Here is a 16,815-nt window from a genome sequence, read left to right as displayed (position 1 = left end):
GGAGTGACTTTTGTCAAGCGTGCCTCTTGTAATATCTGCTATAAACAAAATTAAAGCTCATTAAATTAAACAGAGAATAGAGCTCGAACACTTGCTTCTTCACACTGAAGTGCATTGGCTGTCAAAAGGCTGCTGCTTAAAATCTTTTATTGATCTTTTTGACACTGTGGTTGAATTTTTGATCAAAGTCGACAAGAGCTTGGTAAACAAGATCAAACTTTTACGTGGAGATGTGGCATACCTAGCCAGTCTGTATGACAAAATGAACAGACTAAATATGAAACTGCAGGGAGAGAATTTCAATTTAATCCAGGCCAAAAGTGCAGTGTCCACTTTTATCAGAAAATTGGAAAAAAAAGAACAAATCATTGGGAGAAGAATGTTCTCAGTTTCCCTACATGAGAAGTATGGCACTCTCTTTTACCAACGGTGATTTACAAGAGCACTGCTTACACTGCAGTCACTGAAGAAGGATTTTCAGAATGGATTCAAGGAGTTTAACGATCTGGAAATTCTGGACTGGGTAATTAACCTATTACTTTGCAAGGTGAAAGAACAAGAAATTAGCTTGCAAGAATAAACGGTCAAAATTCAGAATGAAGAAGCAAAAACACTTTTTAAAAATGTTGGCTTTTGTGGTATTTGGCTACATAGTCATATGAAGTTTCATGGTCTTTCGAGAAGAGCCAAACTGCTCTTCATTGCATTTCCGTCCTCCTACCTGGTTGAAAGAGGCTTCAGTGCAGTGAACCACATACTCACAAAAAAAAACAGAAACTGCTTGGACATTGTTACACATGGGGACTTAAGGCTTTTGCTGTCACAACTTGAACCAGATATTTCAACTCTTGCTAAAAACCGTCAAGCTGAAAGATCACATTGGCATCGAAGCTGCTGTACAGCATACAGGTACTGTGTAAGCTAGATCTAAAGACAAATAAAAATTTAAAGCAGAACCATGCTTCTCATGTTAGCATATGGTAAACATGTTTTTACACTATGGGGGTGCCTGAAATTATGTTGTGCCTAAAAGGGGTGTTGGAAAGTATGGAGGTTCTTTATGGGAGCGGTGGGCTAAACAAGGTTGGGAGGTACTGATATAGAACTAAAGGCAGAGTTATGAACCGGCTACAGCAGACTTGTACACTGATTCCTCAGTACTAACAAGCAGTAGAGACCACCAATGGCAAGTTAAACCTCACTTTACAGCCTAAATCTTCCAAATGTTTGCAATATTTTACATGAAGTCTAAATGGATTTATTTTTAAGGTTCAACATGACTTTATGCCGTCCTAAAGCCCAAGATCCCATATGGTTTCCTAATTGAATTCTGGTACTACCTTGCCTACTCTCAGTGCACATTCAGATCTCTCTGATTATTTCACTTTAGTAAATTTGTAATCTTTTGCCTCCATTATCGTCCTTGTTCCTCTTTTCAAAAAGACCTATTGCTCGGCACATCTGCATTTCACCTTGTGACCACAAAAAAAAAATGCCCTCATTTGTACCACTCCTACTAACTTATGTCACATACATAAATGGAAATTTTACCTTTTAAACCAATATGCAAGTTATTAATGAATATCAAAATTAGCAGCAATTCCAGCACCTGCCCATGGGAAAGACTATTGTCTGCCTTTCTCTAGTCAGAATTTCAATTTCTTGGTCTGGCCCTCTGCCTTTCGTTCCTAAGCCAAATTCTTATCCATGCCTTCAATGACTTTTCAAATTGATGAGTTTCATTTTTGCTAACAATTCTTTCAGACAGAAATTTTATTCAGCCTGTTAAGGCCATCAGACCATAAGATATAGGAGCAGAAATAGGCCATTTGGCCCATCAAGTCAGCTCTGCCATTTCATCATGGCTGATCCACTTTCCCTCTTAGTCCCAATCTCCTGCCTCTCCCGGCCCCTCATGTCCTGACTAATTAAGAATCTATCAGCCTCTGCCTTAAATATAACTAAACGTTTGGCCCCCTCAGCCACCTGTAGCAATGAATTGCACAGATTCACACCTCTCTGGGTAAGGAAATTCCTCCTAATCTCTGTGCTAAAAAGATGCCGTCAATTCTGAGGCTGTGTTCTCTGGACTCTCCCACCACAGAAAATATGCTCTCCAAATCCACTCTATCGAGTCCTTTCAGCATTCAACAGGTTTCATTTAGGTTACCCCTTATTCTTAAGAATTCCAATGAGTACAGGCCCAGAGCCATCAAATGCTCTTCATATGACAAGCCTTTCAATCTCGGAATCATTTTTGTCAACCTCCTTTGAACCCTCTATGATGTCAGCACATTCTTTCTCAGATAAGGGGCAAGTTAATTTTCTTCTGAAAATTTGTGAGATAACATCTACTATGTTACCTTCATCAATCCTCTTTGAAACTTAACAAAATAGAGAGAGAATAATTCAGGGGCTAGGTAGAGAAGTTAGCTGTGTCTAAGCTTGACTGATTAGTAAACAAAAACAAATTGTGATAGACATGTGACCTTAATAACTGTCTTCGTGTAGTTCTCAATGTGTGTTTTCTGGCAAAAAAAACAGATAGAAATGGATCTGGAGACACAAGAGAGCACAGATGCTGAAAATCTGGACCAACATACAAAACACACAAGGAACCCAATGAGTCAGGTGGCATCTGTGGAGGGAAATGGACAATCGACTGCTCATTACCTTTCATAGACATTGTCTGACCTGCTGAATTCCTCCAACATGTTCGTTGTTGCTATAGAACTGCTTCCTACGCTTTACCTTGTTAGCTATTGGAAAAAATGGTTGAAGGCTACAAGTACAAGGGTCATGCTTAACCATGGAAACACAAAGAATGGTGAGGATTCCTCTTGTTATAGTTAACACACACACCAACTTCTTTTACATTCTGCTCTAAAGCTTTAAAATTACAGCTTCATTTCAAGATAACATTGACAAAAATCTGTACATATATAATTAACATATTTGAATTGTATTTGAATTCCTGCTTAGAAGTATTAGGTACAAAGACATCCTTAGAAAACAAAATTGAAGCTGTTCAAAACATTCTAAATGTCCCACTTTATTGTGTCGATTTTTTTTGCATTACAGCAATCTCCTTCACTCTTAGGTAAACATGCTTGTGAGAGGTCAGAACTGAGTGAAAATGACTTCATTGCAATCAATACTGAAAATTTCAAGCAGCTTTCAGGATGTAAAGCTATAATTATCCATCCCCCCGTGATAAATCACAGACTGAATACAATACAATATCATTGAAGCTAGATTACAAAAATACCAGTGAACTAAATTGATACAAAATATCTAAGAATATCTGTCATAATTAAGATCTGAACTGTCTCTTCCTATACCAGAAATAGAATACAATTAGTGCTTATCTACAATATCAAAGAATAAGTTATGACTCTGAAAAAGATTATTTTTGTTTTCAGGAAACATCAGGGCCATATGGAGTGAACGTTTCCTTCACATGTTTTGAGAAATACAGGATAAATTTTGTCATGATGGGGAGCTAACAAACTGCTGCTTATCCTAATTTGAATATGATGCTTTTACATGGAGAACTTCTCTGTTACAGGTAGTTTTGGTTGATTTTCAACTAACATATAGAAACCTTCTCCAAGATAGTCTAACTGAAAGTACTGAATGCTCACTTTTGCCAAAAGCACATTTGTGAAAGATCATGTAAAAAAGGAAAAATAGGCTTGCATTTACACAATATCTTTTGTTATTTAGCTGCAAAGTGATCTACAGCCCATATGATAAACTGTACAGATAGTGTACATTAAAAAGTGTTGTTTGTGGAAAATAGCGCTCTACAATTTGACTACTCAACTTAAATATTTATCTGAGTTACCATTTTCAATAAGGTTCGAAGGAACGTCAGGAAATCTCACTGCCATTCTCCAAATGGTGATGTGGGATACTTTGTTCTATTTAGTAAATGCTAAACTGTTCACTGTGTAAGACCTACCACTGCTGAGTCCTACTGAAGTGCAAAACCTCATGCTTGTCTGCATTAAATTCCATTTGCCATTTTTCCGCCCATTTTTTCAGCTGATGCATTTTCCTCTGCAAGCATGATAGCCTTGCTCATTGTCCACTAAACCCCCAGTCTTGGTGTCATCCTCAAATTTGCTGATCCAGTTAACCACATTACCATCCGGATCACTGATATAAATGACAGACAACAAAGGACCCAGCACCAAACCCTGCGATACACTACTACTCACAGGCCTCCAGTCAGAGAGGCAATCCTCCATGACTACTCTCTGGATTCTCCCAGAAGGCCAATGTCCAAACCAATTCACTACTTCAACCCGAATGCCGAGTGACTGAACCTTCTTGACGAGACTCCTACGTGGAACCTTTTCAAATACCTTACTAAAGTCCACGTAGACGATATCCACTGTTTTGCCTTCATCCATTTTCCTGGTAACTTCCTCAAAAAACTATAAGATTTGTTAGACATTACCTATTGAAACGAATCATGGTATAAGGATCAGTTATTCTCTTACAATCCAGCATCCTACCAAGTACATCCCTCCATCTCTGCATTTTTCCTGCCTCAGCTTAATAAGCCTTTCACTCAATTTTTTCCTCTTTGTTATCTTCTTCCCTCTTTCTGTTAATTCACTTCCCCACATCTCACTCTCCACTCCCTTCTTTTCCCAACTCTCCTCTCACCTTTCACTTCATATTACTGTTTAACTCTCTGTGGACAGTGTAATTTTGAAGTAGATTTTTCACCTGCATCCAGCAGCTCTGCAGATATGCTAACCTCTGTATCAAAATGTCCTTTTTGAAACAGCATTGAATTACTTTGTCAATTTAATAAGGCTAATTCAATAATCTGGTGATTTAGCTTGTTTGATATTTTTCCATAATGCCACAAGGAATTTTATTGCTTTGTGCTCAACTTTAAGAGGGAGTAACAGGATCAAGCAGAATACCATAAGAACAGAATTGTTAAAAATGCATAGCAGCTCTGCCAATAACTTCATTGCCAGTGACTAATGGTTGGTTTTTGCTCTGTAATTTTTTACGAATGTTAGAACGATGACAGTGGGTTTTAAAGTCTAGCTGATTGTACAATCATAGAATCACAAAGTTGTGTCATACAGAGAAGGGGCATTTTGCCTATTATTCCTACGCCAACATTTTTATTCATCTGCATAAACCCCATTTTACCTGCATTAGAGCCTCACCCTTCTACTCTTCTTAATTTAAGTATCTATATAAATGTCTCCTTAACAACAGGAATTCTGCAGATGCTGGAAATTCAAGCAACACACATCAAAGTTGCTGGTGAACACAGCAGGCCAGGCAGCATCTCCAGGAAGAGGTACAGTCGACGTTTCAGGCCAAGACCCTTCGTCAGGACTAACTGAAGGAAGAGTTAGTAAGAGATTTGAAAGTGGGAGGGGAAGGGGGAGATCCAAAATGATAGGAGAAGACAGGAGGTGGAGGGATGGAGCCAAGAGCTGGACAGGTGATTGGCAAAAGGGATGAGAGGATCATGGGACAGGAGGTCTCCTTAACAGTGATTTTATCTAATTCCACCTCCCCTCCTGGCCCCAAGTTCCAGATATCAATCATCCTCCTTGTAAAATAAAATTACCCCCCAGATCACCTTTAAAACTCCTTCTCATCTTGAAACTATGCTTTTCCTTCCCTTATCCAAGGAAAAGATTTTGACGATCTATCCTATCTAATCCTCTCAGAATTTTATAAACCTATCAGATAACCTCCCAATTTCCTTCCCTCAGGAGAAAACAAATCAAGCCATGACTAAAGTCTTTTAAACCAGGCAACATTCTGGTGAATTTCCTCAGCACCTCCTCCACCGCAATCACATGCTTCCTATTGTGTGACAGCCACAACTGTATACAGGTTGGCCTAACCAGTATTTTATAAATTTGCAACATAATATCCAGACTCTTATATTCTATGTCCCAGCCCAAGGCAAGTGTGTCCTATGCCTTTCCTCTCCACTCTGTTCACCTGTGTTGCCATTTTCAGGTACAATGAACTTGGCCTCCTTGGTCTCCTTGTTGTACTTGTCATTTACCATATAGGTACTGCTGATATTTGACTTCCAATAATGTGTCAGCTCACATTTGTTCAGACTAAATTCCATGTGCCAATGTTCCACCAAGCTTTTCAAATGAGCTAAACGTGGCTTCAGTCTGAGACAAGCTTCTTTGCTATCCACACCACCACCAATTTCTCCATCATCATCAAACTTATTGATCACATCTTCTATGTACACAACCAAGTTGTTAAAATAATATCCACTCTGAATGTAAACTTATGGACATTTGCTTGATTAAACATTGTAAATGCAGACAGTCAACTTATATGAAGAGACGTTCCTCAGTGTTGATTCAAACAGTACATGCAGTCTCATCGGAAGATCAGAGTAAATCTCAGTTTTTGATGAAATGTTGGTAACCAATTAGAAGGTTTTGAAACAAAAGTGCCAACAATACCATCCATGCCTACTGTACATATGATGAAAAGGAAATTTCGTAAGAAACCAGAGGCTCGTTGTTGTCGGAGGTAATGTATTTTGGACAAATTAACACATTTAAGGATTGAGAGGCAAAATGAGAAGCTCAGAATAAATAGAGTATGTCAATTAATGGAAAGAACAGTTACTCAGATAGAAATAAAGTTAGCAACAATACAATGAAGTGGCTCTTTAATTTGCAAACTAGATTTGTAAATTTTCTACTATGTAGGTCAATTAGAAAAACACATCATAATAAATAACATTTCTGCCGTAAGCTTATTCTGTATTCTTTAAAACCCTGATTGAAACAAATTTCTCTTTACCTTGGCTATGATTTGGCATATGTGCGCACCTTCCTGTGTAAGTTCAATGAGGCTACTGATTGGTGCTTCAATGCTGTATAGGTTGGTTGCTGTATCTAGCTGACTCACCAGGCTCTGCAAAACAAGACAATGTGATAATAACTATCAGCCATTCTCTCCTTTAAATGTAATGGTGTGACATCAATGTGTGACTTCCAGCTTCACACAGATACTAACTATGCTGTGTATTTGAACTGTTTAATTGCAGTGTTAACATCCAGAAAAGACCAAGTTCCACACTCATCGCTTCTGCTTGCTGCAAGGAAACAATTCCCTGGGAATTGAGGTTATTCAGTGATGTTTATTTCAGCATCTGCAATTAAAAGTGACCTTTGGACAGAATGAGCTGTGAAAGAAGTCATCCAGGTTGCATCTTGTAATACCTAACATTCTTCAGCACATATAATATCTGCACATTAGATTTGCTTCAAATGATGTCAGTACATCAGTTTACACGTAATGTTTCTTTTATTCTGTCATTCGTGACAGGGCTTCAACAGCCTTTGGACTCACCCCACAATGGTACTAATGTTCCCATCCAGCCATTGTTCAGATACCCAACATAGTCCAGATTCTGAATGTGATTTTGCCTCCCAGTCCTCTGTAGCCCCAAGGCCCCTGATGATAATCCTGATCTCTAGTCTCTTCCATTATCATGATTACTGAACTCCCTAAAAACTTCTTAATTCCTTAACTGATCATTGATCCAATGGACAGCCCACATGTCACAATCAAGAAGTCAGCTTCCAAATCACCACACCTATTATTGCTATATGAAACACCTCACACCCTTCCATTCGGTCCATTAGCCAACTGTTAAATCAAATTGTTTGACAGCACTCTACTTTCTGGTCCTTTGACAAATTGATTTGGAGGTCTCCACCTGATCATAAAAAAAATCTAGACGTCATTCTGATTACCTAATTGTAGATCAAGTTCTTGTCTCCGCAATGGTTACTGTACCTCCGAATTCCAGGCCCATTAAGGCCTACAACAGATAGCCCATGGTACTCCAATTCACGACAAACTCTTACTCATGCCAAGTAGCATATTGTCATTTACTAAATAATACAACACTTTGGCAAGCCTGTTCATTAAGTAATCATTGGTAGATCATTGCAATAACTTTGTTGTCCCCCTGTACCAGCACAGTATAACTCATAGTCTCTGGACATGGAGATCCTTTGTACTCAAATTAATCTTAACATGTGTTATTACACTTCCAATTTATTTTTCCTCTTAGTCTAAGCTTTACTATCATAATTGGCTCTTCACAAGTACCAGTCATATGAACCCTAAATAATGATTATGGTTGCTCACACTTCATGACTATAGTTGCCCAAGATCCAGGAAATCAGGGCAAGATTCTTGACTTATTTTGCTGCTTTGTAAAGTTGAAGCTAATCCCAGTTTTACCAGCTTTAGCCAATAGAGCCTTTGCTTCTTCTCATTTCTTGAGGCTTAAGCAGGCAGTTATTATTGAATAAAAGAAGATGATCAACCTTTACCCTTAGGAAGAGCTAGGGAAGAATTTTTGGAAGTGACTATTTTTCTATCAGCTTTAAACAGATGTCAAACAGAGAGGGCAATGATGTTGTAAAATGCCACTGTAAAAGTTGATTGAATAAACTTGTGCTTCTTGACTAAACCACACATGCACAAGAACAAAATACTGGGAGCATGTAAATCTTATTGTGTTTGTTTCTTATTGTGTTGTGTTTAGTAATTAGATAAGGCTAAAAGGATTAAATATATAGTTATTCTTTATTGTAACTGTAGGGCAAAAATTATATTTCCTGTTAACAGTGAAGCATCATCATCTGTTACCCTCTAGGCAAAATTCCCACCAATTGCCAGTATGAAATGGGCAAACATTATACTGGATAATAGAAGCAAGAGGGGAGAACGGCTTAAGTAAGCATTTACTAACGACAAATGGAGATGACGTGTTTTTCACCCTACAGGATGAGCCTTACAGCAGTTCTGGAATATTGCAAACCAACTGAAGCTGATGCACTGATAATTTATAAAAATACAATGATTAAACATAAGTCATTTATAGTGGCCTTGTGAGTTCTCAACAGGAATAAAGTAAGGACTCAGCTGGTGTTTCAGAGGTTGAAGGGTTTTTCTGATAATCTGGTTAGAAAAATCAGTGTGGGAGTACAGAAGCATGAAAAAGCTTATAGAACTGTTTTAACATTCAATACAACGTGTTTACCACATAATAATAACAAATAGAATAGTTAATAATTATTTTTGGAAATTTCTCAGCCTTCACCTGTGAGGCTAAATCCATTTCACCTTATATTTTTAATGTGGTTGATTTGAAGTGAATCAGATGACATGAGATTAGAAATCGCACAAAAAAAAACTCTGGTTGTGGTACAAATAGGCTCTTTGATTATCCTGTGAAACAATTAACTTTTTCCAATACTAAGCTGCAGAATATGCACGAACATTGAAAATTATTTTTAAAAATCCAATACTAAGCTGCACAAAATGCTGGCTGGTTTCAAAAAGGCAAAGCGGTACAATGTAGTTTTGTAACACTGAAGTTAACGCAACGATGCATTTGTATTGTATCTGATAAATTGGTTATTCACCGATCAGGAAAAAAAAACAGATCTAATCTACTGAATTTGTTCTTTTTGGTTGACTAAAAATTTTTGGTCTCAGCTCAAGAATCAAATTTGCACTATAAATATGTAAAACCTGTCAATATTTAAATCCAAACAACAGGAATTCTGCAGATGCTGGAAATTCAAGCAACATACATCAAAGTTGCTGGTGAACGCAGCAGGCCAGGCAGCATCTATAGGAAGAGGCGCAGTCGACGTTTCAGGCCGAGACCCTTCGTCCTGACGAAGGGTCTCGGCCTGAAACGTCGACTGCGCCTCTTCCTATAGATGCTGCCTGGCCTGCTGCGTTCACCAGCAACTTTGATGTATGTTGCTAATATTTAAATCCAATTTAAATAGAGTTTGTGGGAAAAGTGTTGTTGCCAAATAAGTGGGGAAAACAGATGGCAAACAATTATTTATACCGATCTTTTGTATAAATATGAAACACATTTGTTAATTGTGAAATACAGTCGTAAATATTTTTCTCAGTTAATCTTGAGAATGTTGAATGCATAGCTCTAATCGCCCATGTATGCTTTACACTTATGTAGTTCTTTGAATCAAGCAACTAGACTGAGAAAACTTCTTCCTAGTAGCTTTCCTATGAACAATTTTGTTGTAGATTTTTTTAAATCATTTTCAATATTTGTGCACATTTGTATTCAATAAAAGATTGCATTAAACAAAAGAGGAGTACTTCTGATACATTCAGGTAGCTAACCCCATCAGAAAATGAAGTTCACAACCATGCTTGACAGGCAGGTTAGCAATATTGTTGGTTTGCCATCACCTCACTTGCTGTCATAAAATAAAATATTTCATATAATCTGACAGATAGAATTCAGGTTCTTCTTTGACATACTGGGTAACCTGAGCTACAAAGAGAATTATTAGATTCTTATTTTTACTTGTGAGAGGAAGGTAAACCGCTGAGTCTAATCATCAATATGCTTTATGCAATCATAAATTTTCCTAATATAATACATTTTTGCTCCAATTTTGGATAAATGATAACGTGGCTGTAATTCTGCCCATATTCACAGAAGGCAGAAGAAGTTTTCTTTCACAAGCATACACTTGAGAATTGCTCCACATAGCTCATGGTAGAAGTCATTAGAAAGCCTTGCTTTAAGAGACCTGCTAAAAAGCGCTAAAAAGCTCAGTTTGGGTACTTAACAATTGTTCACTTGGGCTTTGTTAAGTTGTTCCTCAATGCTTTTAATCATGAAGTTTTTTTTCTAGAAGTGATGCACCACTGCAGTGAAGTTCACTCAGCATCCATCTCTTCCTCATAGGAAGGGTATTCCTGATATTGATGCCCAACTGCTTTCTCAGGTCTACTGCAGGCACCTGTGAAAGCTGTGATTTTAAAGATGCCCTGTATAGAAAGCAGCCCATATTATGGTGACTATCCTTGGCTAAAATTTTGCCTATTGTCAGAACAGAGGACTGTGCCTTTGGAACAACCGCATTCAAAAATCTTCCCTCAATTGAATTCCTGTCAGTTTGAATTTGGCTAATCAGCTTACTGATGTTTATGTACAAGTTCACTTTCTTCCAACTTCAGTCAGTGTGCCAATATTTAATTCATTATGTGTCTCAAGCATGTTAATTCTATTACTTGCGGCTGGACGGTGATTAGATAAGTGTCATAGCATGTGCAAGGAGGAGGCAAGCAAAGAATAACGAAAGGGAAACTAGAGTGAGATTATGGCTTGAACATGCCATATTCACCTTTATTGGAACGATTAAGCAAATTAAGGTATTCGTGATTATAGTGATGTTACTCTTAGATCGAATTTAAGCTGTTAAGATCACATTTGGTTGGTGTACATTGGAAATCTATTGTCCTTTGCCTATTAACCGTTTCCAATTATTTTTCAATATTGATGGAAAGTGTAGAAGTGTTGCCTCTGGTATTAACTCTTACAAAAACAATCAGCTGCTTATAATGTAGCAATAGTTATTCTGTATTCAGAAAATCACCATTCTACGATCCCATAAGTACAATTTAATTAATACAATAAGTGACTGATCAATAAAGAAGCTGCACCGACAGAGAACTGCTATCAGCATACAAAAAGAAATACTTGTTACTTAATTAGTGCTAAAGGAAATGTAATAACCATTTGAACAGACAGGTTGAGTATTTATGCAAAATTATCGGTTAGGATCTGCATTCATGCAGCATTTCCTATACTAAATTAATAAATGTCCACAAAGGTTATAAAGTTCTGGTTTAGAGTCAAAGGTGGGGATGTTTGGACTCTACTTTGATACTTGGGTCGTTAGAGGTATTTCCTGCAGAATGTTCGAGCTCAGCCAGCTCCATCACGGGCACTAGCCTCCCCAACATCCCGGAAACCTTCAAAGCAGGATGCCTCAAAAAGGTGGTATCCATCATTAAAGACCCCCCCGCCCATCACCGAGGACATGCCTCTGCTCATTCCTACCATTAAGCAGGTGGTACAGGAGCCCAAAGAGACACATTCAATATTTCAGGAACAGCTTCTTCCTCTCCACCATCAAATTTCTAAATGGACAATGAACCCATGAACACTCCCTTAGTACTATTCCTCTCTTTTGCACTACGCATTAATTTTTTATTACATAGTTATATATAATGTAATTTAGTTTTTATTATGTATTGCAAAGTACTGCTGCTGCAAAACAACATATTTCATGACATATGCTCGCAATAATTAATCTGATTCTGATTAAATGGAGATGGATAAATATTTGGTAGATCCAAGAGTAAAGAAGCTTGGAGAACTCACACAGAAGAGAATTTGAGGGAAGCATAGATCAGCTATGATCATATTAGATGGCAAGGCAAGGTTAAAAGTCCTGTTGGCCTTACCTGCTCATAGCTTTTTGTGTATACAGGCACTGATTGAGCAGAAACTTCACTCACAGCAGGTCAGGCTGGCTGATAAGAAGACACTGAACTATTGGTACTATGACCTGCAATATTTAGGCATAGCACTCCCTGATAAAATGGCAGAATTAGCCCTATAAATTTTCTATATTATACAGATACATTTCCAGTTCAAAATCTGTTCTTAAGCCATTATATTTCAAAACCCTATAGTCAAACCATAAAGAAAATATAATAGCAACACACACAAAAAGTGGCCTATAAATCTGGAAAGAGGGATTTGTCTAGACTGTAAAAAGGATTAAGATTAATTTACTCAACTATATGAAAACCAAGAACTTGCTAAACCATAGAAACCATAGAAAAACTACAGCACAGAAACAGGCCTTTTGGCCTTTCTTGGCTGTGCCGAACCATTTTCTGCCTAGTCCCACTGATCTGCACACGGACCGTATCCCTCCATGCACCTCCTATCCATGTATCTGTCCAATTTATTCTTAAATGTTAAAAAAGAACCCGTATTTACCACCTCATCTGGCAGCTCATTCCACACTCCCACCACTCTCTGTGTGAAGAAGCCCCCACTAATGTTCCCTTTAAACTTTTCCCCCCTCACTCCTCTGGTTTTTTTCTCCCCTTGCCTCAGTGGAAAAAGCCTGCTTGCATTCATTCTATCTATACCCATCATAATTTTATATACCTCTATCAAATCTCTCCTCATTCTTCTACGCTCCAGGGAATAAAGTCTAACCTATTCAACCTTTCTCTGTAACTGAATTTCTCAAGTCCCGGCAACATCCTTGTAAACCTTCTCTGCACTCTTTCAACCTTATTAATATCCTTCCTGTAATTTGGTGACCAAAACTGAACACAATACTCCAGATTCGGCCTCACCAGTGCCTTATACAACCTCATTATAACATTCCAGCTCTTATATTCAATACTTTGATTAATAAAGGCCAATGTACCAAAAGCTCTCTTTACGACCCTATCTACCTGTGACGCCACTTTTAGGGAATTTTGTATCTGTATTCCCAGATCCCTCTGTTCTACTGTACTCCTCAGTGCCTTACCATTTACCCTGTATGTTCTACCTTGGTTTGTCCTTCCAAAGTGCAATACCTCACACTTGTCTGTATTAAACTCCATCTGCCATTTTTCAGCCCATTTTTCCAGCTGGTCCAAATCCCTCTGCAAGCTTTGAAAACCTTCCTCACTGTCCACTACACCTCCAATCTTTGTATCATCAGCAAATTTGCTGATCCAGTTTACCACATTATCATCCAGATCATTGATATAGATGACAAATAACAATGGACCCAGCACTGATCCCTGTGGCACACCACTAGTCACAGGCCTCCACTCTGAGAAACAATCCTCTACTACCACTCTTTGGCTTCTTCCACTGAGCCAATGTCTAATCCAATTTATTAGTTTAATGTCTTGGATCTTATGTAACAAAATTTTCACCACAAGACCCAGGTCTCAAGTCTAGCTCAGACCACAAATCATGCCAACATGGTCTAGTCCAGTGGAAAGCCCCTCTAACATATCTGATGCAATTGTAAGCCTCAGGCCTCACCTGTACTGCTTCCAGTCAGAAGGCAAGCAGCAACTGCAATAGATTTTGCAGTGATGGAAGATCATGGCTACGGACCAAACAGATGATAAGGAACAGTAGTGCATTTCCAATCTAAAGGTCCTTTCATGACTGATATAAATTTTTGGAAGGTCTCCTGATCAATATAAAGTAGGGGATAACAATATTTTTTCTTTCACAAAGTCTCTCAAGGCAACCGGTGCAACTCCCTGTGCAAGAGACATTAGCTCCAGTTATTAGCTATCCTGATTTAGAAATCCATCATTCTTGCTTCATCACTATCTAAGTACTGGAACTCCATAACCAACAGCAAGCAGTGATACTTCAGCAGTTCCCAAATGGTAGCTCACCATCCACAATACGCTGGAGGAACTCAGCAGGTCGGGCAGCATCCATGGAAACGATCAGTCAACGTTTTGGGCCGGAACCCTTCGTCAGTGACCGTCACTGACCGTCACTGACCGTCACTGATTGTTTCCATGGATGCTGCCCGACCTGCTGAGTTCCTCCAGCACGTTGTGTGTGTTGCTTTGACCCCAGCATCTGCAGAGTATTTTGTGCTTATGTAGCTCACCATCACCTTCTCAGGCATAAAAAGTCCTGCCCTTGACAGAGATGCCCATATCCATAAAATGAACATTCCTAGTGAAACCTAGGTTATCCTTGGCCCTGCAAAGGAAGTTAGAAAGAAGCACCAGGGAGACATGTAAGTGCTTAGCTTTTGTCAAGTGCTTTTCTGCTGAGTTTCACTGAATTTTTGAAATTAACTTGATTGTAGTTATACAGTAATTAGGCAAAATATTGGATTCTTTGTTGATTTTGCAAATGGGAAGTTAGAGTCATAGAATCTGATATGGACAGGAGGACAAATATTTCTTTAATCGACACTTCTGAAGAAGAATGGACCAGGATGTGCCCTCACTCTTTTCCCATAACCACTGCATATATTTTTAATATTTATCCAATTGCTTTTACCTTAGAGCAATGCATTTTTGAGATTTTCCACCAGGCACCTCTTGATACTATCAGAACAATACATTTCCATTTATCTAGCAAACACTTCATCTGCAAAATGACAAGCTCTTAAAATACTTCCTTGACCCTATCCATTGTCTTCCCCTCTTCATAGAAAAAAGAGAATGATTCAACACCAGCTATGCAAAACAGTGGAATTTATAAACGGACTGACAAAACACGAATTACTATGAATGATACAAATGTTAAAGCTATACTGGCAAAGAGGCATATGTCCATTCATTTGACAAGGTTGATCTAGGAGATAACATGCAGCAATTTTGGTAGAAAGTTAAGTCATCCCATTCTCCTCTATAAGAACTGTGTCATGCAGCAACTACAGCCTGTCACACTGGACTTAATGACCTGAGAAGATAAAACTTCAATGAAGACATTGTCATTCCATGACAAAGGAAGCAGAATGAAAAAACAGAACATCATCCTGACACCTTGACTGAGAGTAGGAGGGAATGTAGACACTAACTTGCCTTGCCACAGTTCCTGAGCAACACATTTGGAAACTGTTTCTAGTGTCAGCGGTAGTCATACTCCAAGATAGGCAACAATCATTGTTAGGTGACATAGTGCTGGAATAAGCTCTTATGTCCTTCGTAATTGAATTGTCTGTCTATTGACTCCTCAGGTCCCCACATCAAAAATTTATGTGACAGGGGATTCAAACTGTGAAAGCAACAGGAGAAGGAAGACAGGATAATTTCCAAATAAACAAACAACTATTCCACCCAAACAGTAAGTACCTTATAGATAAGTAGAAAAGATTTTTTACAGCAAGGTGCTCATGGTATGTGGATATGTGGATTTACTGTTTTTTAAAAGTCAGAGTTGACTATTAGTTTGCCGTCAATTTTATTCAACATTCAACAGACATGTAGGCAGGCATATGGCCAAGCAGGGAAGTAAGGGATTAGCGAATGCAGAGGAAGATGTATGGTTTAAAATGGCATCATAGTCAGTACAAATATCATGAAGGGCCTGTTCTTCCGCAGTTCCTTTTCCTGTGGTTCTACGTTCTTTAAATAAAGAAATAAGGATGTAGATGAGTTGATCTCTAACAATGGATTTTATTGTCCACACTATTGGTTTAAAAATAGGGATGTTAAAACAAGTTCTGATCGCTGCTGAAGCTTTACCATGACAATGCAAAACACTAAAAAATACCATTGTATTGCTTAAAGATTAAAACATCCTATTGAATTGAAACACTTTGAAACTAAATTATAATCTATATCCTAATGAAGTGTCAAACTGTCTACTTTAATGTAAACATTATGTTTAGCATTGTAATGTATAATTCACAGTAGGAGAAACTTGTCACTATTTAGCTTGATTTCTCTCTAATAAAAAAGGTTATAACTTCCGTACTAAATTATTCAGAAACAGAACAGAAAATGGAGACACTCAGCAGACCGGGAACTATCTATGGAGAAGTTTCCAGTTAATGACTTTTCATCACAATTACTTGAGCATTATCATCTTAAAACATTAACCAGTTTCTTTCTCCAATGATGCTGCCTATCTTTCACATTATTTTTAATGTCAGATTTCCACAGAACTGCCGTTCACTGGACGATTTTTGTTTTTTGCACCATTCTTTGTAAACACTAGAGAATGTTGTGTGAGAAAGTCACAGGAAATCAGCAGATTCTGAGATACTCAAACCAACTCATCTGGGCCTAACAATCATTCTATGGACAAAGTCACATAGATCACATTTCTTCCATATGCAGTGGATTCTGGTTAATTGGGGCAGCCACTTAATTTGGGATAACTGTTAAAGAATAGAAACTAATTGAGAAAATAACCAAGATTTC

General features: G+C 38.1%; 1 protein-coding gene across 2 annotated transcripts in view; it reads right to left on the bottom strand.

The window, feature by feature from the left end:
• Positions 1-16,815, bottom strand: part of LOC134354273 (protein inscuteable homolog) — a 433,993-nt gene that overhangs the window by 183,313 nt on the left and 233,865 nt on the right. For both annotated transcript variants that reach the window (XM_063063187.1, XM_063063188.1), the window contains exon 6: positions 6,829-6,942. In XM_063063187.1, the coding sequence (XP_062919257.1) occupies positions 6,829-6,942 (114 nt within the window). The remainder of the gene's footprint in view (positions 1-6,828; positions 6,943-16,815) is intronic.

This window comes from Mobula hypostoma, chromosome 11 (genome assembly GCF_963921235.1).
Source record: "Mobula hypostoma chromosome 11, sMobHyp1.1, whole genome shotgun sequence".
NCBI classification, from domain to species: Eukaryota; Metazoa; Chordata; class Chondrichthyes; order Myliobatiformes; family Myliobatidae; genus Mobula; species Mobula hypostoma.
Note: the sequence above shows the minus strand (reverse complement) of the source record. Positions and strands in the feature narration are given on the sequence as shown.